This window comes from Ptiloglossa arizonensis, chromosome 5 (genome assembly GCF_051014685.1).
Source record: "Ptiloglossa arizonensis isolate GNS036 chromosome 5, iyPtiAriz1_principal, whole genome shotgun sequence".
In the NCBI taxonomy this organism is placed as follows: domain Eukaryota; kingdom Metazoa; phylum Arthropoda; class Insecta; order Hymenoptera; family Colletidae; genus Ptiloglossa; species Ptiloglossa arizonensis.
The window spans coordinates 12,239,387-12,266,313 of record NC_135052.1 but is presented as its reverse complement, the minus strand read 5'-3'; the positions used below and the strand labels follow the sequence as shown (position 1 = coordinate 12,266,313).

At 36.2% G+C, this 26,927-nt stretch overlaps 2 protein-coding genes across 2 annotated transcripts in view; both read left to right on the top strand.

Annotated features, from left to right (window-relative positions):
* Window positions 1–1,966: 1,966 nt before the first annotated feature.
* LOC143147088 (uncharacterized) lies at window positions 1,967–19,709 on the top strand. The gene is made up of 25 exons (XM_076311971.1): window positions 1,967–2,158; window positions 8,661–8,710; window positions 9,051–9,231; window positions 9,668–9,799; window positions 9,903–10,059; window positions 11,171–11,441; window positions 11,723–11,943; window positions 12,069–12,171; window positions 12,692–12,816; window positions 12,907–13,029; window positions 13,104–13,271; window positions 14,108–14,389; window positions 14,744–14,848; window positions 14,939–15,152; window positions 16,017–16,200; window positions 16,280–16,576; window positions 17,144–17,226; window positions 17,369–17,562; window positions 17,947–18,105; window positions 18,181–18,309; window positions 18,382–18,512; window positions 18,833–19,085; window positions 19,194–19,290; window positions 19,348–19,458; window positions 19,551–19,709. Exons 1-25 carry the CDS (start codon window positions 2,133–2,135, stop codon window positions 19,616–19,618), a joined length of 3,864 nt encoding a protein of 1,287 aa, XP_076168086.1. The 5' UTR covers window positions 1,967–2,132; the 3' UTR covers window positions 19,619–19,709.
* A 506-nt stretch (window positions 19,710–20,215) lies between these two features.
* Pmca (plasma membrane calcium-transporting ATPase 3) overlaps window positions 20,216–26,927 on the top strand; it is a 93,340-nt gene continuing 86,628 nt past the window's right edge. Inside the window, exon 1 of the mRNA XM_076311974.1 lies at window positions 20,216–20,397. The gene's annotated coding sequence lies outside the window, so the exon portion shown is untranslated. The remainder of the gene's footprint in view (window positions 20,398–26,927) is intronic.

Below are 26,927 nucleotides of genomic sequence, written 5' to 3'. Positions count from 1 at the left end.
TTCTTTATTTACCTAAAATCAAATTCCGAAATTTATATCGCGATTACGAACTCAACCAGTGGAACAGAGTCAAAATTATCCACACTGTTCTTTCAGACTGTTCGTAATGTTGCTCGAAATAATTATTAGAACCGGTCACCACCTATTCGAGCGATAAGATCGCTCTTCAAAGTGTAAGTTTACAAATCGGACGTTAAGTGAACTTACCCGGTGTTACGATTAATTTTGGTATTCGGTTCGGTTTTATTTTGTTCAGAAACACAATAATCCTCCAATTGTTTCGAGCAACATCTCGCGATCGTCCGTGGAAATTATATACGCGGACTTCAGTCCCTGTCATCGAAACTTTCGCAATCTGCAAACAAGGATCGAATTATCAGCAGACAATAAATTTGGTTTATTGTTTACTGGAAATGTTGTATATTAATTTCTCGAAGTGTACAGTTCCGTAAGAAGTTACCCTAGAATTAAGAGCACGTGTACAACAATACATCCACGCGTTAACGACGAAGAGTCACGTAAGAGAACGAAGTACGAGCGTTCTCGCTCTCTCGTTCTGTCCGGATTACGTTCATCGTATTTCACCGGTTGAGAATTAACGTTAACACGTTGATCAACCACATGCCAGTTTTCCATACATAAGGATGTCCACGAATTTGTTCAAAACCGAAGACGTAAAATGTAAAAATATTCGATAATTTGTCGTAGTACTTGTTACTTCCTAGTATTACTAACGATCAAATAATCGGAAGAGGAACCCAAGAGATTACCGTAAGGTGAAAGGCATTGAACGTGTTAAGAGCGTCAGCCTGGAGGAACTTGTAAAGTCGCTAGTGTTTAGCGGAAATATTTTGTTTAACGAGAAAGTAACGAGAGATTGGACGAACTCGATCGACTCGATATCGGTAGTGTAGAGTCTAATAGAGGATGGAGAAACTGCTATTTTTTTGGATCACGATATGAAGTCCTAGGATGCCATATTATCTCGTTTTCCGTTCTACCTTCCTTCTGTCTGGACGTCTCTCTTTAACGGTAGTCCTACACGCGCGAAGTTCAACGGGAAGGTGTACACCTGTAATATTAGTTGAGACGCTATTATTTACGGTTTACTTTGTATTAATTGTCATTGATATCATTATGCGCTACGAATATGTTGTATGATTATTATGTAACACATGAATGGCGTTTAATAGAGTATTTATTGAAATTATTCTCGATTCTCTCCTTACCGAAGAAACGTGCCCGGACTACGATATTCTCGTCTTTGACTCCCTGTTCTTTCCATTTTGTAACCAAAAAGAAAAACACGCACCGTGTACCTACAAGTTCGACCTCTTGGTCGAAAACAATCGTTCGATAACAATGTTGAACGCGTTCCCACCACTGGAACTTGTCAAAGTATTCTCGATTCCTTTGCCGAAGAAACGGTATTCTCGTCTTTGACTCCCTGTTCTTTCCATTTTGTAAACAAAAAGAAAAACACGCACCGTGTACCTACAAGATCGATCTCTTTTGATCGAAAACAATCGTTCGATGACAATGTTAAACGCGTTCCCACCGCTGGAACTTGTCAAAGCGATCCTTGAGATTTACCATTTACCATTTCCCTTTTCTTGTCTCGAGAGATATTTCCAAATGTTATTCCTTGGTATCGTGAAATTCATTTTCTTTTTTTATTTCTAAATGTTGGACCGGCTATTTGAACATTTTTCCAGGGAAAGGAAAATTTTCGAAGCGTTCAGGAGGCGAATCATAAAGTGAAGAAATATTAAACGAAACGAAGAAAATGCAAATCGTCGTGAATGATACATTATATATTTAAGAAATTGTGGACCAGTGTTTCCGATTTACTACGTAACGAATGTCATTAGATGCATGTTCCGAACAGAGTCGGAAGTAATATCCCATTTCTGCAACTATCCTTCTTGCAGGTGGTGGGAGGTCGTGATATAGGAACGCGAAGAAAACTTCAGCAGTCACTTGAATTGAGTTACTCTCGTAACTTCGATTAAACTAGTTGCTGTCCATACGACGTCTTTATCGTTAGGAGTCGTTTCCAGTGATAATCAATCCTTGCGCTTCTTTTCAAACTTGCATCCAAGAGTGACCTGCCTCGAATATACCCAGCCAACATGGACCGTGTTAAGGAAAGTGACGGGTAAGTGTTCATTTATTTGGATTAACTGCTGTAGTTCGATGGTACTGAATATTGTTCAAAAATAATTAACAATTTTACCGATCGTCTTCAACAACGTGTTCCTTACGACGTTATTTTTCATTGTACATTGAATCGTTAATTTTTTTCTCCATAATGCTGCGAACATTTTCGAAAGAGGTGTGCAATATTTAAATAATTATATCTTTTCTCAAACAAAATTTGTCCCGTTTTTATGTTCCCTTTATTATTTGTGTCCTTTGGAAAATATTTACATACGAATGTTTGTACAGTGATTAATATTTTCCTTTAAATGTATATGAATATACATCTCCCCAAGAGATACTCTACCCAAGTACGTATGCATGTTTTAATGTAAAAGAGGGAACTGAAAGGTACATAAACCTTTAAGAAGCCTTAGGCAGAATGATACTATCCAGTAAAAGAGAAAGTCTCAGGAGCTCCAATGATGGGAAAATAATTGTGTTTTGTGCATATTGTTGAGCGAATGGACGTCCTTTTTTGGACTGCAACAGGCGCCTGGAATCCTTTCGCAGTAAAAGCTGAGACTCGCGTATACGAAATGACCAATTACGTACCGATTAAATGCAAGATTTAAAATACATACGTAAGTCACGGATCGTTCTGCATAAGTAATGTAATAATTTTCTACCCAATATTTAAGTTTCGTAGCACACTCGACGCTTTGATATTGTTCGAGTAGAGGATTCTCGCATTGTTTTTAACCGTGAGTCACTACTCCCTGTATATTTATTTCAATCGAAAATATTCTTTGCAAGTCTCGAAAAGTTTCAGTTGTTATTCATGTAGTTACTCATTGAATTGCTTCGCGTATTCTTTTGAACCATGAGTCGGTATTCTCGCTATATTTATATCACGTAAAAAGATTGCAACTCTTGTGTTCCATTTTTTATTTTTGCCCAAGGAATTGTCAAGTCATTTTACTCTCGATGCAAACATTTCTCGTTAATTGATAATGATACTTTTTTCCTTCGAGTGTAAACCTAACTCACGATAAAATTATCTACTCGTCTTCGATTAGCATTTTTGAACATCTCAGCAGAAGATATTTTCTGAAGGTTAAGTTCATTCGGCTCTACGTAACGTTGAAGATTGTGCGATTACAATAAACGAGTAGTAATTGTCCGTTTGCATAATCCTCGCTCTCAGTAGAAAAAGGAGGTGTATTGCAAATCGTATTGCAAAACGATCAAGATGATTTCTGGAGTCATTTTATAGGAATTTCGTATTAATACCTAACACGTAGAACAACCGTTACACACTTTTCAATTATTATTCAAACAGTCGTATCGATGAAAATTCTATAATTTGTGCTATGAATAAGATTCTATAGAGTTCGAAATAGGAGGATGTACAATACGAGCAACATGGATCGATCTAAAGAATCGCAAACATTAAAAATGATAATTACAATTTATTGAAACATTTATTGGGATGTAATTTTATTTTTGAATAATATTGAAATTTTTTTTTTTAAATTCATTTTTATTGCGTCCTTCGTTTTCGATGTATCAATCTGATTCGATTGAATCAGAGCTCGATCTGATTCAATTTCTCGATTCAACAGTTACGATTTTGTTGAACAAAGATCACCACAGTTTTTCAAAGAGTTGTAAAATCGGTTTGTAAAATGTTTTAAATATCTTTCGAAACACGTTTAAGTATTTGTAAAGTTTACAATACGTCCAAATTACAACTAAATACAAAATCTTACTTCAAATAGTGTTTGATTAGGTATGGAGTGTCCCATGGACTATGGCCATATCCAAGTTAAAAATGAATTCGAAATTAAATTTCTGTTGATTTTCAAAAATTCATTATATTGTCTCAAAAGATAACAGGTGCCTCGAAATTTTTTAAGTACGTACACGAGATTTGTGTTTTCATTTATCTTCGTCGTTTAGCAATATTTTCGTTTTATTTTAACTCTACAAAGTTATTTTTAAATTTTCACGAAGAACACATTCCAAAAATAAATATTGTTCAATATTTGAACGAAAAACGTTTATTAAAAGTTATTAAAAGCCGTAAGGCTCTGCGAAGTACATTTTGAGAAACGCTAATGCACACCAACATATTATCCGCATTTGTTCGATTTTAATACAATGTCTTGCAGTCCTTTTTTATGAACTCATTGTCATTGCATCATGTTTGATAACTCGTTCGAAATACAGATAAATATATCTATTTTAAGGAGATAGGACGGTTTGACGCGATAAAATGTAACACGTATTATAAACGTCCTTTTTTCGCGTTTAGACGATTCCAACTAAACGGGACGAGGTGTAACGCAAATTCAAAAAATGTCCGATTTGAGTTTATCGTTAACTATATTAAATGTTTCGTTATTAAGTCAATAGAATGTTTTTTAAATCAAATCGTCTAAGTAGGTTTGTTTTGTAAAGTTTCTTACTGTTGCACAATTGTTCTATTTTTTCGATTTATTTCGTCGTTACGTACCATAGTGCATTAACTGCATTAGAATGGTGGTTACTTTTCTTTATAAATAAAGATGTGTTGGTGATGGGTGGTGCATATATATATATATAATACTGCAACTATAATAATAACATGTTATGCTATATATATATATATATATATATATATATATATATATATATATATATATATATATATATATAGATATATAGATATTATATGTTATAGTTTCAGTATAACATATTATAGCATAACATGTTATTATTATAGTTGCAGTATTATCAGTATTAGACGTGGTATTGGTTTCTCGTTTCACTAAAGATAGATCGACTACGTATAAAACTAAGCTAATTGTTTCGGTGCCCGCGGCAAACCTCTTTACCGTCTTCGTCGCGTACGTCTTTACAAATCTCTCGTCTTAGTGCGTCTTTTCAACACTTCTCTCTTATTACGTCTTTACTGGTCCTTCTTCGTACTCTTACTCATACCGTCCTCACGTTTTTACCAGTCTCTCCTCGTGACCATACTCTTACTCATACTGTCACTACGTCTTTACCAGTCTCTTCTCGTGGCCATACTGTCACTACGTCTTTATCAGTCTCTTCTCGTGGTCATACTCTCACTCATACTGTCACTACGTCTTTACCAGTCTCTTCTCGTGGCCATACTTTTACTCGTACTGTTTCCGAAACGCTCCTCTCGCACCCTATATACCTACGCGCATTCATTCTCTTTCATTCTAATGCACTTCCATGCCCAGTCGACTTGCAGGACCCCCTGTGAAGGGTCACTCGTGCCCTTCAGACACCTGGCAACAGACCAGCGCTAAATGTTTACTCAAACGTAGATTCGTTCGCACGCAATGTGTCTTCCAGACCTACACTCGAAGCAGACTCAAGTGTTTACCGCATACGATACATTCTTCTAAGCCTACAGTCGAAGCAGGCTCAAGTGGGTACGGAAAATTCCGATACCATGGATGCAAAAATATTTTTTGCTCTCACTGTTTTGGTCCTATCGATACACAATGTTCTTGAATGTTCACCTCGTTCTTGTATTTGCTACACAACGCGCAAATATATTGTGTAAACAAACGACCAACACAAAACAATGTGTATTCGTTCCAGTACCCTAATCATTCTGTGAATCTCATTAATGTCACTTAATCTTGATGGAGCATAATGCAACTGATCAAAATACTCGATGAAAAATGTGTTCTTTACAACCGTAAATTCCTCCAACAATGTAAATTTCGCAATATTGCGACGCCTGATCAGAACAGAATGCATTGCATGCAAACAGTGAAAGTTGGAATGGTTTTCATTGATTGTGTAGGTAACAAAAGTACACGGAAAGCAGTGTATTTTTACGTCGAAAGAGATTCTATAATATATAGAGATTCGATGTTATAAATATACGATGATTTATGAATTTGTAAAACGTAGATAATGCACAGTTATGTATTATGTAAAAGATCCTCTCCTTGTAGAATCGAGTTATTGTAAATTACATGAAACGAGAATTGAATATCGGTACATTGACGATGTGTAACGTTGAATAGAGGAAGATCTCGATGAGCGAAAAATCACCATTGACATTCTTATGGTGTAGGTCGAGAAAATTTATGGAAAGTGGTGCATTTTTACGTCGAAAATTTGTTTAGTTTAATTCAACGATATGTGACGACTTTCCATTCTATAAAACGTGTAGATTATTTAAAAATTACATATTATGTAAAATTACACATTGTGTAAACTTACATATTAAATAAAATTATAGATTATATAAATGATTGTCTCCTTATAGAATCGAATTGTTCTAAATTGAAAGATTGAAGATCGTCAAGCATGAGGGCACCATTGACACTTTCCTCGTCGGATTAAATGATCGTTTTCAGTATGCAATTGCATGCTAATGCTCTTACATATTTCGTTATCGTGTCTCTCAGTTGATACGTTCCGTTAAACAGTTAATACGAAATATTATCAGATTATGCAACAATTACTGATAACTACGACATCGTCAAAATGAATTTGCATTTTTGCTTCCAACTGTAATCAACGTAACAAGAATAAATTATACCGTAACAAATGTGTATGATTTTATGTTAATTATCGAAGAGAAGTACCGCACAGTTACACTGTTCAATTACAATGTTAGTAACGTTGTTACGTTAGTTTGAAATTTAAGAGCACTCATCTGTCGAAAATTACATACATATGTATAATGCTTAAAATAGAGAGTCTCATATGAGAAGTATTTTAAGGCCGACAGAATGCATCACAATCGATGAAATAACATACTATGATAGTAATCAACCTTTATTAACCAGTTGGGTGGAATATTTTCTGTTCATGTGTACCTACAATTACTCGTTTCATTGTCTCAGACTGTATTCTACTTACCTTAAGGGGTCATACTAGTCTGAGTACAGAAAAAGCAGGCAATTTTTTAAATTTTATAATGCAAAAATTAATTAAGATGGATATTAATTTCACATTATGTAATTTTCTTTTTCCTTTCTATTGTATCTTAATTAAATAATTAATTTTCATGCTAAAATTAATTAATAGATAATTTTAAACTCAATACATTTTAGGTGTACGATAAGCATGACAACGATGAATAGAAGGATGTGTAATTATTGCAAGTAATTTATTGCTTTAAAACGTTCAGGTTTTCTACGCAAAAAATGGCGTCGACCAATGTCACATTACGTTGCAATTTGCAACATTTAATTTGTGATTGTTTTTTAAACGTTACAATGAGAACATTAGATTGCAAGAATTCGAGTTTTGTTCGTCATTTGTGCGTAATTTCGTTACGTTTGTGTATAATCCTTTAGAACAGTTTAAACTGCAAAAGTCCAATGTAAATATTATGAAAGCAAGAAATTTATGCCCGGTCTGGTTGCCAAATAAATATGCTGTTGATTTTCACAGTGATTGAATTTTGATTATTGATCAACTCTTTCTCGTGAATCGTTATTATATGTGAGTTTTGAATCTCGTTGATTGCTCATCACCATTCGTGAATGCGTTTAATTTTTGCTCATTATCGGTACTCAGAAACGTTTCGGGCGATTATTTTGGCCCACTCAGCGGACACAACTACTGTTGAATCTATATTATCACGATAAGATTTGATATCCCTAGTGCTCTTCATTCAGTGCTAGTACTCCAAGTGATATAGTCCTTGTAAACCGATAGAGAAATATTTAGAATGGATTTTGACTGCGTGAGGTATAACGGTCTTTCCTTATAATTAGTAAAATGATTTCATTTTATTATTTGAAAACATAATTGAAAATATGTGTGTCAAATGTCAAAATATAATCGAAGAAATATAAATTTCAAATATATAATCGAGAAACTTGGTCTCGTATTTGTTGGTTGTTTCATTCGTTCTATTATATTCATAGCTGTGTAATGATTTCTAAACTAAGTGTATTATTGAAACACAGTATCGATCTTTGTCTTAAGCTCTTTCGCGTAAATTTATTTCGTTCTGTTTACAATTACGGTTTTTCAACACAATAAGCGAGTAAAACTTCTTTCACCTCTTTTTTAATTACTCCAAGTAATCTTATTTTGCTTTATAAAAAATGTGTGCAAATTTCGAAACAATCTGAGAATTTCTAGAGTGTCTATTATACGTGTCTATTAAGTATTGCAAATGGAGTAATTTCAGGTACCCTAGATACTGAATATTTTTATAAATATCGTCTGAAATCATTCTCGATAGAATTAACAGTTTATGGAATATTTTGGATGTTAAGATTAGGTAATTCGTACCGATTATTCTGACCAGTTAACTTGGATGTATACCGCGAATCGTGTACAAGTGACAGATTCTGCAATATCTATAAATTGTATAATAACATCGTTATTTAACTCGTTGAAATCCTATTATATCTCAATAGGACAAAATCCTATTTGTTCAATGGCATTTCGCCATAATCATTTTCACCGTCGTCGTTGTCGTGCAGTTCTAAATCGAGTATTCTTTTTGATTTTTGTTACAGAGATGTCAAGAACACTGTGGAATTCACTATCAATGGATTACCTTACACTGGTATATTTCCCAACTATCTTAAACAGTTTTTTAAAACGAGAGAGATTACATAGAAAAGGAATTACACGTATGACCTGATGAAATAGAAAACGATAAATTTGAATTTTCTGCTAGAAAAGAACCGATCGTCCCCAAATGATATAGTAGAGAAAAATAAAATTGATTAAAACGTTACAATTATTTCTAGCCAGAAGAAATATACCACCTGGGACATCCCTTAACGTCTTCGATAGAAAATCTGAAATAGAAAATGATAAATTTGAGTTTTCTGCTAGAAAAGAACCGATCGTCCCCAAATGATATAATTGAGAAAAATAAAATTGATTACAATTATTTCTAGCCACAGGAAAAATACCACCTGGGACATCCCTTAACGTTTTCATTCGAGATTATGCGAAACTGCGAGGGACCAAAGCTATGTGCCACGAGGGTGGCTGTGGTTGTTGTGTCGTCGCAGTTGAAATCAATGGAAAAACGATGTCTGTGAACTCTTGCCTAGTGCCAATTATAATCTGTAATGGGTAAGTACATTGTTTTTCGTACAAAACACTGTTTCTTTCGTACCATTGATCGACGCTTCTTCTCAGATTTTTGCAAGATATTGACACGATCTAAAATCGCTAGATCTACCAATCGGTCAAAATGAGTTTTTGCTTTTACAAAGAAATTTGCTTTAAATTTCCCAGCTTGTGTTTTTTGAAGACACATGAATTTTTCTATTTACCAATCAATCGAAATGAGCTTTTGCTCTTACAAAGAAATTTGCTTTAAATTTCCCAACTATCCAGAGTTAAATAAATATTATATATTTAATATCGTAGAATCTTTAACCGACACTTATTTTGCACAGTGAGTGGATAGCCTCTGATTTAAGTGGACAATCTAATTATTATTCACACGTACTCCGTTTCGAGTAGTAAAAAGGTTAATTTTCTTAATTCAATTTGTTACATACAGTTGGGCCATTAAAACCATTGAGGGTTTGGGCAATAAAAGAGATGGCTACCACGTGTTGCAAGCTACACTGGCCGCAAAGAATGGCTCTCAGTGCGGCTATTGTAGTACTGGTATGGTAATGAATATGTACAGGTACGCCATTTTCATTTAGATTTTGTTTTCTTCGATCTGAAACACTTTTTTCTTCATCGAACCTGCCAAGGACCAATTTAATCGACTTGGCGATACTATTTAGTCTTTTACAGGAAAAATCGCTGACCATGAAAGAGATAGAAAATTCGTTTGGTAGCAACATTTGCCGATGCACAGGTTACAGACCAATTTTGGACGCTTTTAAAAGTTTCGCTTCTGATGCCCCCAAAGAGTTTGTTAAAGATATTCACGATATCGAAGTGAGCATGTCTATTTATCGATGCTCGAAACAATTCTGAGTATATGCCGGTGACGTTGAGAACATTGATATCTTTTGTAAATAGTTTATGAAACATATTGTAATAGTTTATAAAACAAGAATAGTTTTCGAGATCCTAGATAATTTGGTGATGAATAAGGAAACGTCACTCGAGAACGACGAAATACTCGCTCTCCTTGGAAAATACGTCGAAAAGTATCGAAATAAAAATTAATTAATAACATTTGAACGATCGAAGATACTTTAATGGAATTTGAGTTAAAAAAGAAAAAAGAGTCACACAGTCTCTAACCGAATACTATTGTTTTACGCGATATAAGAAAACGTGAAAATTGCAATCTGAGCACTCGGTTTTTAAAAAATATGTTATATTTTTACCGTGATAGATATTGTAGAAAGTGAAGCTAAATAAATCCCTCAGATTTTAAGTTTTGAAAGTTATTTGAATAATTGAGAATTAAGTATTTTTAAATTATCAATTTCGTTGTACGAAACGTACTAGAGAAGGTTCAGATGAAGATGACGTCTACTAAAGGTACATACGAGTAATATTGTTTTCATGCCTTTTAAACAAACAGTGTGTACTATCTCCTGTTTGAAGGTTCTCACAAGTACCCTAGAAAACGTGTCATGAATGATCACAACATTATTACTCAACTTCGTTATCACGAGCGTGTATCACGTTTCGAATTAAAAGCAATAAATCGTAAACGAAACATTCTACCAACATCTGTCTTATGTCGTTCGAAAGAGCATTAAATTTGAAGGGATAATAGAGTTAATTTCTTATCAAGATCGAAAGAAACTATTTTTTTCTTTTATAACGAGTAATACAAACTTTTCCCGAAAATAATGGTCAAGTCAAGTTACTTTAAACTTAGAGGGGAAATCGACCATGAAAATTAACGACGAGTACGTAGATCTACGAATGTGCAAAATTTGAAGCAAATTCATAGGGAAGGAGGGAGGATTTCATCGATTTTGAATGAGGTCGTTAGTCGAGTACATACATCATCTCCCAATTGTTTCGATGAGTGTACTTACTAGACGCTCGGTTGGACTTTTATACAATGTATCTTTTTTTCTTCCAGGAATTGTATAAGATTAAAATGTGCAAAAGGATGGGTGTACCCTGTGTAAATGGTACCAATGGTCTACCCTGTCCAAATGGTACCAATGGTCAACCCTGTTTAAATAGTATCGATAATTCTATCACGGGGGCCCACAATACCGAGAGCAAGATTGAAATGGAATTAGAAGGATCGATGTTCCATAAAGTGTTAACAGTGGATGATTTATTTCAAATATTTCAGAAAAATCCAGAAGCAAGTTACGTTTTAAACGGTGGCAACACAGCTCATGGTAATTGCTCTTACAGTTGTCACTTGTTTCTAACAGAACTTTATTCAAATCGAACAACACTATAACTATTAGATTTTAAGATACGTATACGGTATATAGCGTGGGTCGAAAATTCATAATTGAACAAACTTCAAAAGCGATTTTCTCGAAAACAAAACATCGGATGAGAAAATATTGTACCACATTTTTTTCATATTTTTTCATCCCTTATAGCTATGATTTACCATTCACTCTGTACTAATGTACATTTATGTGTCATTTATTGTGTCGTTTCGTTACAGGTATTTACCGATTAAAGGTGCCCGATATGTACATAGATATAAACGATATCCCAGAATTACATCACATAAGCAAAAATAACGATTTCTTGACCGTTGGTAGCAATATCTCCCTCACAGTAGCGATGGAGACCTTCATCAATTATTCCAAGGAACAAAATTTCCATTATTTGCGACATCTGGCCGACCACATTGATTTAATCGCGAGCGTTCCCGTGAGAAATGTATGTATGCGTCAAAAATTTCGATACGAACGACGAAGTATGTTAAAAAAAAAAAAAATTTAATTAAAAATTGAAAAAATCCAAACTTTTTATTCTTTGTATAATAAATTCCCCATTGGTTGCAGATTGGAAGCCTAGCTGGAAATTTGATGATAAAGCATCAAGTCCATGAATTTCCCTCGGATCTTTTCTTAATGCTCGAGACTGCAGGGGCACTCGTACATATAGGTGATTATGTTTACCTTAAAAGGATATTTTGGTAATCCAATCTCAAAGAATCGATTTTCTTTTTATTTGTATTTTCTCAAAATATATAACTTCGAAAATGTCTCTCTCTTAACACGTTGAGAGCAGTGCCAATTTCAAGTGACTTTTCATTTAGTTGTTGCATTCATTATATACATATAAATAAATGAGACAACACTTACAACATTCATAAGTTTAAAAATAGAATTATCAAGAAAAATAAGGTCATTGATGAGCCATGATACGATTATTTCACTACACATTATAATTGTGCACCGGTTCAATGATATTATAAATTATTTCATGATAATATTTCTTACATGAAATTATCAAAACAGAAGGTAGAATGTGATTCACTGATGGTCTACGCTGCACTCAACGTGTTAATTGTTTAATCGTTTGACGCAAAGATTGAACATATCTTTGAAAGAATGACTTATTCTTTGTATCCTACAAAGTCTTTGGAGAAAAGTCTAACAGTTGCAATCTTTTTCACGAATAGTGGGCGCCGAGGGGAAGACCATTATGAATTTAATGGAATTCTTGCAGTTCGATATGAGACACAAAATTATATACAGTATCGTGTTACCGGCGCTCAGTAGTGAATACGAGTACAGATCTTTTAAGGTGCGTAATACTTATAATACTCCTCGTTTTATTCAACATTCGTGAAATTGTGGAAAAACGATTACACGAGAAAAATTTGTACGATCGTAGATAATGCCACGAGCTCAAAACGCCCATGCTCACGTGAACGCTGGATTTCTATTCAAATTGGACAGAGCTGGTAAGGTCCTGGAGAAACCGAATATTATACTCGGTGGAATACACAAGGACTTCGTGAGTGAAAAGAATATCGAGTAAGAATATGTTAATAGGGCACTTATATCTGAGGACTGAATTGGTTCTTTCAGCTGCATGCAATTAATACCGAAAACTTCCTAATTGGTAAATCGATTTTCAAGAACGATGTAGTGCAACAAGCTATAGAGAAACTGGACAGCGAATTGGACCCTGATCACGTGTTGCCCGATTATTCGCCAGCGTTTAGGAAAATGCTTTCCGAAGGACTCTTCTTCAAGGTGATAGGTTGCTCGATAAGTTTTGTCGTTCGATAAGAAACGGAGCTATTAGATTCGTCGTTTTATTTTTCTAAAGATGGTACTACTGTTTGATGAACATGTGTAAAGTTTCATGTAAATCTGTCGACTTATTCGTATATTTACAATTGTTCAAAGTTGAATCGTCATAGTATTTTTTACAATGGAAAAAACGACAAAACTTATTGAACAACCTAGTATATATATTCGACGATAGATGTAAACATACGCTAAAAACCGAATTGTATGTGTCGAGTGGATGTAGAAACTTATTTTTTTACACTCGATAGGCGACTCTCGGTCGCCATTTTGATGGAAAATCTACTCTCGAAGTCTCTAAATATTATAACGTGTACAATGTAAAGATACGTAGTATATTGAAATACTTATATTTGTAGAATATTGAAAATTACGCGGAACATTGAAACGTGGAATGTTAAAAATTATATGTAAATATTATGCAAATACTATATATATAAATATTTTCGTAAAGATTGAAAGTATAAAAAATTATTAAAGATAGGAACGAGTATTAAAAATACGAAAATTATACGCTATCGAGAATGATACACAGTAATGATAATCAACTTTGGTATGACCTTGAAGAGTTTCATCGCATACAAATTTTTAAACAGTACCCTTTTAAACAGAACCTCATCGCATAGAAATTTTTACAGGAATATTTAATTAGAGATATATTAATTAAATATTCCTGTAGCTGACATCGAAACATTTTTATTTTTTATCTTTGCTTCGAGAAATTGATAATTGTAAACGGTCCAAAGGAGAGTCGATACACGAAGAGCATTTTTCTTCAGTTTCTCCTAGGTATCAAACCGGAAAACGTCAATCCCGTGGCACGCAGTGGTGGGCCTCTTCTGCAAAGGGAATTGTCTTCCGGAAAACACGACTACGACACGGATAAGAATATATGGCCATTGAACGAACCCCTGACAAAACTAGAAGCCATATACCAAACATCGGGCGAAGCGCAATACGTGAACGACATTCCACCATTTTGGAACGAAGTTTTCTGCGCGTTTGTTGTCACCACAGTGCCCAATGGGAAGGTGAAGAGCATCGATGCTTCTGAAGCACTGGTACACTATTTTTACTACAGAATTAATTAAAATTTTTCGTGGAAAATTATTCCAATTCCATTACTTGATACAATGTATGTAATTATGATAATTATTTAATTTAGAGGAAAATTCTCCAATGACTGATGAATGTTATCGAAACATTGTCCTCTAAACTATACTAAGTTGTTTTATAAGTTTTTTCATTCGATAAAACTTATTGAACAATATAGTACTAGGTTGTTCGTTAAGTTTTATCGAACGACAAAACTTATTGAACAACCTATTAGAATTAAGTGTTTTGCGATCGAGTAAATTAATCGATTTAAATATGAGGACACTTGAAGACTATAATTTTTAAATATCCATTCGTAGAAAATGAAAGGAGTGGTAGCGTTCTTTAGCGCCAAGGACATTCCTGGAAAGAATTTGTGCATTCCAGCAAAGGCTGAATTAATGTTGATGCCTTACGACGAAGTGGTACGTCAAACGTTGGACTAACGATTTCATTAAAGAAGGAAATTTTTATTTATAAAATCTCTGCTTCAACTTGTTCACTCTGATTTGCAGTTGTTTGCGGATGAGAAAATCGAGTTCGCTGGACAACCAGTTGGTGTGATCGTCGCCACGACACATGCGATCGCGAACGTAGCAGCAAATGAAGTACGTGTCACTTATGCGAACGTTGACCTGAACAAAACAGTGCTGACGATCGAGGATTGTATCGTTTCGAATGATGAGACCAGATTAATGCAAACGGTTGATTATCCCGCCAAGAGCAAAGGTGGGCAAAACAAGCTCGCACTTGAAATCTATACAACCGCTTCGAATCTTACTAAGTCTCTATCAGGAATTTTAAACCCGCTATTCCCCTGCAGTCGTGCCTCTCGTATTTCTTATTCGCTTCATTGTTTCTTTTAAAGACGGGAAACCTAATCCGTAGGTGTTAGGATACCTCTGTGTTAAATATAGGAATAAACCGACCTGTCTTTACCAAGAAACACAAAAAAAGTGTTCAGGTATAGTGAACGAGAAAAGCAAGCTGGATACACCGAGAGTAAACGAAATAAACCAACACCTCCGCGAGTCTCGGATTACCTGCATTCAATGGCTCGCAATCGATAGTACACGAACTCGACTCATCTGCAATACTAATGAAAATTATAATTCGTATATTTTTGGTTGTATCTTAATATAAAATCTTATAGATATATTGAAAAGGTTTTAAAATAAATTCAAATTTATTTTAAATATGTTGTTGATTTGTATCGCATGTAATTGAAAGTAGTTCGAACGAGATCGTGTTTGTTTTCATCGAGAAAACAATTCGTCGATAATAGCCCTACGAAGATACAATGAACGATATAAAAATATTAATTTTCAATAGCGAATAAAATTCGAGCGCACTTGGATCGAATGTCCGATCGAATACGAATGAGAAAATAAAATTGTAAAAGTAAAAAAAAAAAAAAAAAAAAAAATTAAAAACTCGCGGAAATATTGTAAGAAAGGAGATAAACTGTTGACCCGATAAAATACTAAACACGAACTTGGTAATTTTGTACATTTCAATTTTTATTTTCTATTTAATTATCAAATAAGCAACTAATTCGTTAATATACAGTACTTAGAACATCGTGCGTTACAGGAAACAATACGAAGCACCTGATAAAAGACGTTTTCCGATGCGGTGGTCAGTATCATTACACCTTAGAGCCTCAGACTACCGTTTGCGTTCCGGCCGAAGACGGATTAGACGTTTATCCGGCGTCACAATGGATGGATCTTACCCAAATAGCCATAGGAGAGTGTCTGGGTGTAAATCATAATAGGTACAGTATGATGGTAACGCGATAGAGTTCACTGTTCAACGTTCTTTCCACGTTCGACTAATTGTAATCGTAATTTCAGCGTGAATGTCCACATAAGACGACTGGGTGGCGGTTATGGCGCAAAGATATCGCGTTCCACGATAGTATCTTGCGCGTGTGCGTTGGTTTGCTTCAAATTAAATCGACCAGTACGCTTCATAATGTCCATAGAAAGCAATATGATGACCATTGGTAAACGGTTCGACAGTCGACAGGAGTACGAGATCGGAGTGGACGACGATGGGCGTATTCAATATCTGGATTCGAAACACTGGGGTAATAATGGTTGTAGCTTCAATGAGTTTCAAGGTCCCATCGCAGTGGAACATCTCAAAAAGTGAGCATTGTTGAGTAGACACAGTTCGAATTCACCTTTTCGCATCCTTACGAAATTCGTCATCGCGGTGTCTATGCAGTAGCCTAAATTTTATTTAGAATTCCGTATACGAAAAAATAAATAAAGGAATAAATTAAATTCTATCGTTAAAAATTGTATTTATTTGTACAAAATAATTCAAATACAGTAAAATATGTTTTGGGACATTTTGGCGAACGAAGTACCATTTTGCATTTTATGCATTGTCACGTTGTTTGACTACGAAGTCCGTGTTTATAGTATACATGCCATTTTCTCGATAGAGTATTCTTTTGAGGGTGTTTGAACACGATCGAGAAAATGCTCCCAATTTTTAGTTCGAAACTATATACAGAAAACTGTTTATTACACGCAGATAAAAATTAGTCGATGCGAAAGGGTTAATGAGGGCATCGCGTTTCCAAAAAATTCTAAAGTCTGACACACGTAGTGAATGCCTAAAGTCTAGCAAATGTTGTATTAAAGTATTTACTGCCTGTCACTCAGAAAAACGATCAAACGATTAATTCTATTTGGGGAAATTTGCAGCTGTTACGATTTCAGTACTTGGACCATTCAAGCTTTCGAGATCAAAACCGATTTACCGTGCAATACTTACTGTCGAGCACCAGGTATATTATATATTTATCCATTTCGCTTCTTGGATATTAATTGAAATTGATGGTTAGAAAAAATAAAAGTAGTGTTAACGTCGAAGAGAATAAAATAGTGCTTGTAAAGTTTTCTATAATTGTTTTTATTTATGCAACGCAGGTTCTACAGAAGCTATCGCTATGGTAGAAAACATGATGGAACATATAGCAACAACCGTCGGGAAAGATCCGTTAGAAATTAGGTTGTTAAACATGGACCCAACCCACAAGACTATGTTGCAACCTTTAATAGACGAATTGATGAAGATTACGGACTATGAAATGAGAAAGAGAGCCGTTGAAGTGTTCAATAATGTGAGAAGATTTTTCCATTTTAATTAGTTTATATAATATTCAACAGATAACGAAAAAAATCTGGCCCTGAGCGCTTCAATTAGCTGAGAAACTGAGAACGATAAGATGCGCGTCGAGGATGAGTCATCTTTTAATAAAAATGATCGTTTTTACGAATTTGAACATGAATATGATCGGATTGTGTTAATTATACGTTACACGAATCACTTCTGAATTCTACAAGTCAAGATGTTAGATAGAGAAAAATATTCGTCTTACGAAGTAATAACGAAGCTACTATAACGAATTTTTCAGTTTGACATTGTATCGGTTATTCAAAGAATGTGTAGAAAATGTAGAAAACGAAGGTTCGTCATTTAATTGAATTAGTTTCAATTGTTGTAGGAAAATCGATGGAAGAAAAAAGGAATTTCTATATTACCCATGTTGTATCCCTTAGTTGTATGGGGACAATTCAACGCACACGTTGCAATTTATGCCCGTGATGGTACTGTCTCCATTGCACACGGTGGTATCGAGTGCGGCCAGGGCATAAATACAAAGGTAAGAGTAAGAGAAAGTAACAAAATTGATAAAATGTATGTCGATGAAAAACAAATATCTTCTCTTTCACTGTAGGTAGCTCAAGTAGCGGCACACACTTTGGGAATTGACATATCATTGATCACCGTTAAACCGAGCAATATTCTAATAGCTCCGAATAATTCTACCACTGGTGGTAGTATCACCAGCGAGAGTTGTGCATATGTAAGATATTATTGTATCTATTTGAAGTATAAACTTTTACAATATTTTTAAATTACGATTGTTTGATTTTAGGCAACAATGAAGTGTTGCCAGGAACTCCTGAAAAGACTGGAACCTATTAAAAAGGAGATGAAGAATCCGTCTTGGCAAGAATTGGTGATGAAAGCGTCTTTGTCGAACGTTGATCTCTGTACACGTTACATGTATGCTTATGACAACCCTGATATTATGCGAATAGTATTTATTTTTGATAGTGGCAAAAATGTAGATATCGAGATACAATTGATGAAATTTTCTTTGTAATGTAGTGAAAGAAGAGATATTCCAAGTGATATCTAGGATGTTTCCATGACATCCCTGTATTTCGTTGCCGTGACCACAAATGTTGTCGTTAAACTCGACTTAGTTTAATCTCGTATTATTTAGATTTAACTACGATCGATAGTAAACACTATATATTCTTTTCATAATTTTCCAAATGTTTCAACGATTTTTATCCAAATATTTATTGTGTATTCTACAGGAGTATTCCAAACGACGGCATAACAAATTATCCAATATACGGAGTTACAATAACAGAAGTTGAAATTGATGTATTAACGGGACAACACATTTTACATAGAGTAGATATAATGGAGGATGCCGGAGTTAGTATGAATCCAGAGATAGACCTGGGACAAATAGAAGGTGGCTTCGTGATGGGACTTGGATATTGGACCACTGAAGACTTAATTTATGACCTAAAAACTGGTTTACTGACAAATTACAGAACATGGGTTTGTTCCTATTACTAGTATATTGTTATTCTTGTTAAAATTTTTGGTTATATAGATTTTATAGATTTTATAAAATACTTTATATCGCGTGGAAAATGTCTTTTACAGAATTACAAGCCACCGGGAGCGAAAGATATTCCTGTTGATTTCCGTGTTTATTTCCGTCGAAATGCGCCTAATTTTTTGAGCGCGCTTCGTTCAAAAGGTAAAAAATATATGTTTGTAATTACAATACTTTTATTTGATATATGATTTACTGCAGCAACTGGTGAACCGCCTTTTTGCATGAGTTATTCAGTAACAATTGCACTTCGCAATGCGATCAGTTCAGCAAGGAAAGATGCTGGACACAGTGATTCGTGGTATAGAATGGGTAAATAATTTTTATTTAGTTCAAGAAATAAAGATAATCAAGAAAATGACATCTATGTATTATCGTTCAATTTGAATGAAATACTTTTACAGATTGTCCTATTACTACAGAGAAGATTTTGTTAAACAGTTCAACCAGGAAGGAACAAATGGTGTTTTGAGATAGAAGTTGAGTTTTTAAATAAAATATAATTATGATATTTGTAAGTAATACATCTTGATACTGAAATAAATACAATTGAAATAACGGAGGATGCACGCCCATAAAATTTATTTTTTTTAAATTGTATTATATAGCAATGGTATTTATAAATATCACTTAATGAAATAAACGTTAAATAAAACTAATAAGCCGATAATTATTAACTTGTACGAATTGTTTGAATATATTATATACAATAAATATTCTTCAACTTACTCCACCTCGTATTCCAACTATGCAACAAATTATAGCCAGAATTTTCTAAGGTCCTCTGTGATGAATTACAGATTATCGAAATCACTAAGACCTAATTCGAAATCAAATATAGTAAAACGTTTTTATACTACAGTGAAACGTTCGGGATAATTTTACATAAACTTTGAATCAGAAATGTCGTAAGTTTTAAAGACGATTACGATACTGCAGCTTTTCATTATGAATTAAGAAACTGTTATTAAGGCTCGAAGTAGGACGGTCCCGAGGGAGTTGCGCAGTGCAAAAATTCTGAACGTTCTGCGCAACACGCTGAGAGGTGTTCAGTCCGCGCGCGGCACTCAGCGGGTGAATATTGCAAATTTTTGGTGATCGTTATCACGGTAAATTAGTGTCCTTTTTTAACGAACAAATCGGTGTGAAGTGCCAAGATTTATCGTCGCTGTGAATAAGAACAGGGCAACGTTGCAAGGGAACAAGCAGTGTGCATGCAGTGGCCATGGAAATCGTCGTCGAACATCATCCGTAAGTGACGCCAAAGTTCTAACCACGATATATTTTCATGCAACTCGAATTAAACAATTCACGAAACAAAGAATTTCGATATCACGAGAGAAAAATACTTCCTATTTTGAATGTTCTAAATATTTCGATGTTAAAATACATATTGTTGCTACCAATTTATTTCTCGGCGTTAATGGTAGTCGTTCGAAATGATATAAGATCCGCCATATTGTCCCGCCGAGCATTTGGCGGTTACAAGTACACTCTGAACGCGCGATATTCTTAAATTTTTGATTCTGTATGTAGAACTACACGTTCTTTTATCTTTCTTTAACACGAAGAATATTGTAAGAAAATTATCAACCTTCATCATTGATATAAAAACTATTCAAATTTATCGAATTTTGGTATTTCGGAAAGTTTTTACGAAACCATATGCATCGTAAATTTATACAGTCAGAAATGCGTGGTTATGAATACCTCGATTCGTTTCTAAAGCAGCGTTCTAATCTAATCTAATATGTTAATATAACCGGATGTTATAATTGGTTATCGTAATCATGATTGCTAATCACGTCTCAAACATATTCCCTCGAAGAACCGGTGGCTCTGTGCTTATAAATGTTGATGTTTTCGTAAACATTGGTTTAAATTCTCATTGGCGATTTCGAACAAAATCGTGGACCGACAAAACGGCGGTAAATTCAAATGCAAGTTTCTCGATACTCAACGATTTCTAAATACATAAATTATTTTGGTATCTACTTAATCTTGATCTTTCGCTAGATTTGTGTTTCCTTATATACAAAATCAATTAAAAGAATAAAAAATATAAATAATACTATAAAAAATAAAAGCTTGAATGTTCTAAGTTTCATTTTATAACTACTCACTATATCTATATAAATTTTTATGTAAACTCAGTTCCAAATAATTTGAGAAATCTCTATATAAAGTCAAAACTACAAATTTATACACACACACACACACACATATTAATGTTTTCATACGATGGAAAGCAAGTTGCAAGTTTCATTATGGAGGTAACAAAATACGATACAATTACACGAGTACGTGCAAAAATCGGGTACCGTTGTTGATCGAGAAACCGCGTGATTCCGTTGATAGGGTTTCGTTTTCCACGACGGATAGTACTGGTCTTTGGTCCGTTCGTTCCTTGCGCTTTTATTCGCTGCACACTCTGTTCGCTATTTTTAAGCACTCGTTCATCACGTACTCAGTCTTTGATCCGACGGTTACGAGGCTTCGTCAAAGCGATTTCCTCGTAGGTGCTACGTTCGATCGAAATCCTACCATCGAATCTCATCCTGTATGCAGCGTGTCCGATTATATTATAGCGCGAGCAATTGGAGAAAGAAGATTCCTGATCATTCGTGAAACTTCATGGATTTATTAAATATTTTCCGACGAAGTTTTTTCAACTGCTCGCTGTTTGGCTGGTTCAGCAAATTCCACCCTCATTCTCCTTGAGAACGAATACTATACGTTCTACTAACAAATTATTTATTACAACCCGTCTATCATTCTACTTGACTGCATTATATGAAAACACGAGAATCGTGCCAAAAACAACGCACACAATCCCCTCCGTTTCTTACTTGCACACAAATATTTTTAATCGGTCTATTTTCGAAATTACTTTTTCGCACCCAATGTTTCCGAAGAAATGAAACAAAAGATCGTTCAATTTTTAGTCTCGATAACGGAAAATAGTGTTTAAAATTCATTTCGAATAACCTCTAAGGAGTGTTTGAATCTTCTATATCGAAAACTTGCAAATTTCACGGGAAAGAATTCGAATTTTCTTAGACTTTCTCGAAAAGAATGTAAAATCTGGCGGATAAAAAAACCAGCAAAATTTCACGAATTTATATTCGAAAATTTACGAAGATCTCTACTTATCGACACACCTACGGTACTCTAGGCGCAAAGAGTTGTCAATTCCACCGTAAGATAGCGCCACATGCATGTTATAAAACTTGCGTCTCGCTATTGGAATCTCTAATACTTTTACCTCGAGAGAAACGTGGTGTTAAATAGGTTATGTCCTACAGAAAGCTGCGTCCACGAAGAATCTCTCTCGACTTTCTGATTATCGTTGACGGACGACAAAGAAAAAATGCTGAAACGCGCCTCATAAAAACTGGTATTTCCTTTGTCGAGAAAAATTAGTGTCACGTATCTGTGGCGTTAGAGTTTGACGTCATGGTGCGACTCACTGTTAATAAAGTTAAATTAATTGTGTTAATTCGCGGCAATAAAATTAATTTCGCTATAGCTGAACGCGCGTCAAAATTAGCGGCGGAACGGCTTTGATGTATACGTTAACTGGGCACGCTTGACGTCAGAGTACGTCGCGTTTCGTTGAAAACCTGTTTAAACTGGAATCAACTGATAGCGTATCATAGTTTTTTTTTTCTCTTTCAGAAGTCCGCGTTGATGTTGGCATTTTTTGACCTCATATTGAATGTTCATTGTACCGGGAAAGGTATATCCAGTGCTTCTTAATTGCTTTATTTTTAATCGTTCATTTTTAAGAAGCGTCGCGACGCACATAACGCTCTACGTTTCTCGCTCGGTTTCGTTAACATTATAATGCATTCGTGAATTATTCGTCGGTTTATTTTTACGTGGAATGTTTGTTTTTGAAAAATTAGAGAAATGTATTTTCGTAGTTTTTCGTGTTCACGTATACACGTGTTCAGTTATCATGGAATTGTTCCATCGTCGACACAACATTTTTAATTTATTAGGACCAGGCGCATAATCGCATAGTTGAACGGGTGTCGTGTAGGAACCAGAAAATATGGTCGAGAAATTTTTCTTGGCAGAAAGTATTTTGAGGTTTCGGAAGGTTCGTCGCGCATGCGCAGTACGCTTTCTGCAGAGGCAATCAAAGATCACCGCTCTTAATGCGGTGATCCGAACGATTCCCTTGGAGAAATAGGAAAACCTAGAGCATCGAATTTAGGATGACGCATTGTTGGCCCGATTACCGTCGTCTATCCGTCGACCATCGATACAAACATCGAGCGGCCAAATTCTTATTTTAAACGATTACCTCGGAACGAGGGATTCCATCTCGACGTCTAGTAGCTTAAAAAAAATCAACATAAATTATCAACCATTTTTTTTGTTCCCAAAAAAATTTCCACGTGAAGAATTGTGAAGTTTAACGAATCAACATCGATAACGTCGACAATGTCGATTCGCCGGGTCGAAGAGAGACGATCGTGAGAAATAACGGACGTGGAGTGAGAAAATTTTGCGGAAAGACTACTAAGATATTGAAATAGCGGTATGCAAGAAATCAACCACGAAGCTCATATACGGGTCAGGGACTTCGAGAACTTAATTCCGCGATGTCGGAGGTATTTTCTCGGTCAGCGTTAAAATATCGCGAAACTAGTCGCCTCGGAAGCTCGAAGAGTTATTAAGAAATATCTAAGAGCTGAATCGTGGGATCGTTTCGCACCGGAAGGTTTTTAAGGTTTTTGACGTTTCTTCGAGTATGCGCGTACGGTCCCTTCCGCGTAAGGAGGGACAGGGGTGAAGCATCACTGGCCTAGAGGACGCACATAAACATGCGATAAAGATTACAGGAAAAACGCATTTGATCACGAGGCAGCGAGTAGGTACGAACGTTCGGCGGATAATCTGAAAAAGCGATTCAAGTCGCACGATAATTTCGGGTTAAAAACGATAACGTACGATAGAAAGGGAGGATGCAATGTGAATGGAAAAAAATGAAAATAGTACAAAGAGGATGGAAGAAGTAAAAGGAAGGCGATAGAAAACGGGGGTAGTATGTTAGAGGGTTGGGTGTTCGAGGCGAGGCAGTGCACATGCGCACGGACTCGGAATGTCTCGAATAGTTTAGGCACGGCAGTCGAACGGAGACCGTAGTACCGTACGGACCGTGCAGTGAGTTGCACCGAATTCGTGCGCACGAAGGACTTCGGTCTCTCCCTGTCTCGCGCGCATTCTTTATCCGTGTCTCTTCACTCCTTCGTTATATATATATATATATATATATATATATATATATACATACGTATATATGCACACATATATACATATATATATATATACATACGTATATATACACACATATATACATATATATATATATATATATATATATATATATATATTTCTCTCTCGGTCTCTCACCTTTTTAACACTACACACGTACGTACACCTTCGAAACATTTACAAACCAGAGAAAGAGCAATAAAAGTTACGCGCGCGCGATCCAGTACTGTTGAGAGCTGACAAGAATGGTCGCGATGGGTACCATGAGGTAAGGGGAACGCTTTTCGAATCCGCCTGTGGTATGCGTTTCTGTATATCCTAGACGTGCCCGTACGGACGTAATTGTTTACGTTTATCGAATACCGCCCGATAAACAAGAAGTCCGGGGTGGATTTCGTTCGGTCGGTCGGTCGCTCGCGTACACGAGGGGGGGTCAAGATTCTGACCGATAAAACCCACTTTTTTTCCAGAGTTATTCTCCTCAGCTCGCAACAGTACACGGTGGGTACACTAGGGTACACATAGAAAGAGAGGACGTTAGAGGGAGGAGTCTGTATCCGATACATGGGCTTCGTACGCAAACGGACACGAGGCCACCGAACGTTATCCGTAAAACGGAAGCACGCTTGCGTGCGCGCGCACGCAAACGAGACTCGTCGATGCGCGGATGTCGCGCGGCTCACTAGTCACTGATAACATGCGATAAGTCCGGGTCGCTTGGTCTCTGTATGAAACGAAGAAAAAGTATCGGTGAATCGTCTCGAATCGATTCGATATTCGAACCATCCACCAGAAACGGAGGAAGAGACGCGTCTTATTTTCTCTCGATCTTTTTCTTTTTTTTTTTTAAATCTTTTTTTATCTTTTTTCATCTTCCTGTCTCACGAATCGAGTCCGTTAGGATGCGTTCGAACGCGAGCACCGATCTTGAGCTATCCAAAGCCACATTCTCGCTTGTTGCTTGTTATTTTTTTGACGAATAGAGACGAGCAATACCGATAGACGGAGCGTATTGCACGGTGGTAACGATTATTGGCGGCTCTGTTATCCAACCGACAGAGTTCTCTTCCATCTTAAACCGAGATGCTGTGCACTGTCCGCGACAGTGTCTTTACGATAGGCAAGCAGATCTTCGCGCGTTCATTGATAACCTATGAATATTCGCCTACGTTGCTTTTTTCCAATCGTTTTCCTCTATTTAGCCTCTGTTAACGCACTTCTAGGCACGGTCGAGTCAATCCCACGATTGTTGTAATTTCTATCGCGTTAAGGTCTTCGACGCATTGTAACGATTGTCGAAGAGTGAACGACTGGAACAAAGTTAGCGAAAGAAAAATGTGGAAAATACAAATGATTCGTGCAGTTCTAACTTGAAATTAATCGAAACACGCTGCATGCTTCGAGCAAAATAAATGTCTCCGTCAGCGACATCGCTGACCCTTTATCGAGCATTTCTCTTCTCTACCAACGAATAAATAAACGTATCGGGTAAAACAGTCGATGAAACATTTTTCGAGTCAATTGCATTTAACAACGGAAGTTTCGTAAGTACCGAGTCATTCTTGGACAGAGTCGAAATTCAATTTTAAGTCTCGATATAAAGCTGCGAAAAATTTTGAAATTTTTTCAAACTTGAAAACCCGAAAAGAATCTCTCCATTTTTCGTCGGGCTAACTCCGAATTGTAACAATTTCATCGGTACGAAAAAAATCAGAACGATAGAGGTGTTACGTTTATTCGCGCCATATGGGTGTGCGTTCATTTTTCCATCGATGCGTAAAAACCGTGATCGAGGTTCCTACGACTTGATTTTACCGAAACCTCTTTGCTCTGGCTCGATATTTCGCGATGATTTTTCACCGTGTAAGATTTGCAAACGTAAGTGTGGCTTTAGGTGTCTCAACTCGAGTTCGTGGCCACCGTTTGGCCGTGCCCAGACGCGTGCAACACGCCGAGCGTAACGGGTTGGGCGCCGTCGGGTAAGGGTTGCTTTTCAGAAGGTCTCGCGCGCCAAAAAGGCGCAACATAGCGTTACGTCCGACTGTTCGCGCACGGCTCCGTAATACGACGTAAGATCGGTTCACGGGGTCGAGATATCGCGTAGGAGCGTTGCGCGCGGGGATCGCGTGCGTTTACGTAGTGTGTGTGCGCGCACGATAGGTTAGGAGGACAATGCGTTTCGCGGCTCTTAGGGTGACTCGTTGAAGAGATTGTACGAGGGACGCGTGGACACGCGGGCGCCGAAGGATACGGGGGGAGAATCCGTGCCGCGGAACGGTGTCCTCGCCGCTTCTAAAGATACCGACATACCTGTACCGTAGGGACGCGACAAACCGAGTGTGCCCGGGGGTATAGGTGTTCTCCGAGTTTGAGAGAAGCGGCGAGTAGGGGGTTGGGGGAAGGTGGATAGGCAGCTGGCGGTGGTGGGGAGGGAGGTAGAAAGAGAGGGAGAGGGTAGAAGGGAGGAGAAGTGATTTTCCAACGGTCGTCGGCAT

What these genes read in the sequence shown, in the direction of transcription:
- LOC143147088 (XM_076311971.1), top strand. Translation starts at nt 2,133, where the DNA reads ATGGACCGTGTTAAGGAAAGTGACGG. An exon ending in CGAGCGTTCCCGTGAGAAAT is followed by an intron (nt 11,944 to 12,068) that starts GTATGTATGCGT and finishes CATTGGTTGCAG; the next exon opens with ATTGGAAGCCTAGCTGGAAA. An exon ending in ACGAGTACAGATCTTTTAAG is followed by an intron (nt 12,817 to 12,906) that starts GTGCGTAATACT and finishes GTACGATCGTAG; the next exon opens with ATAATGCCACGAGCTCAAAA.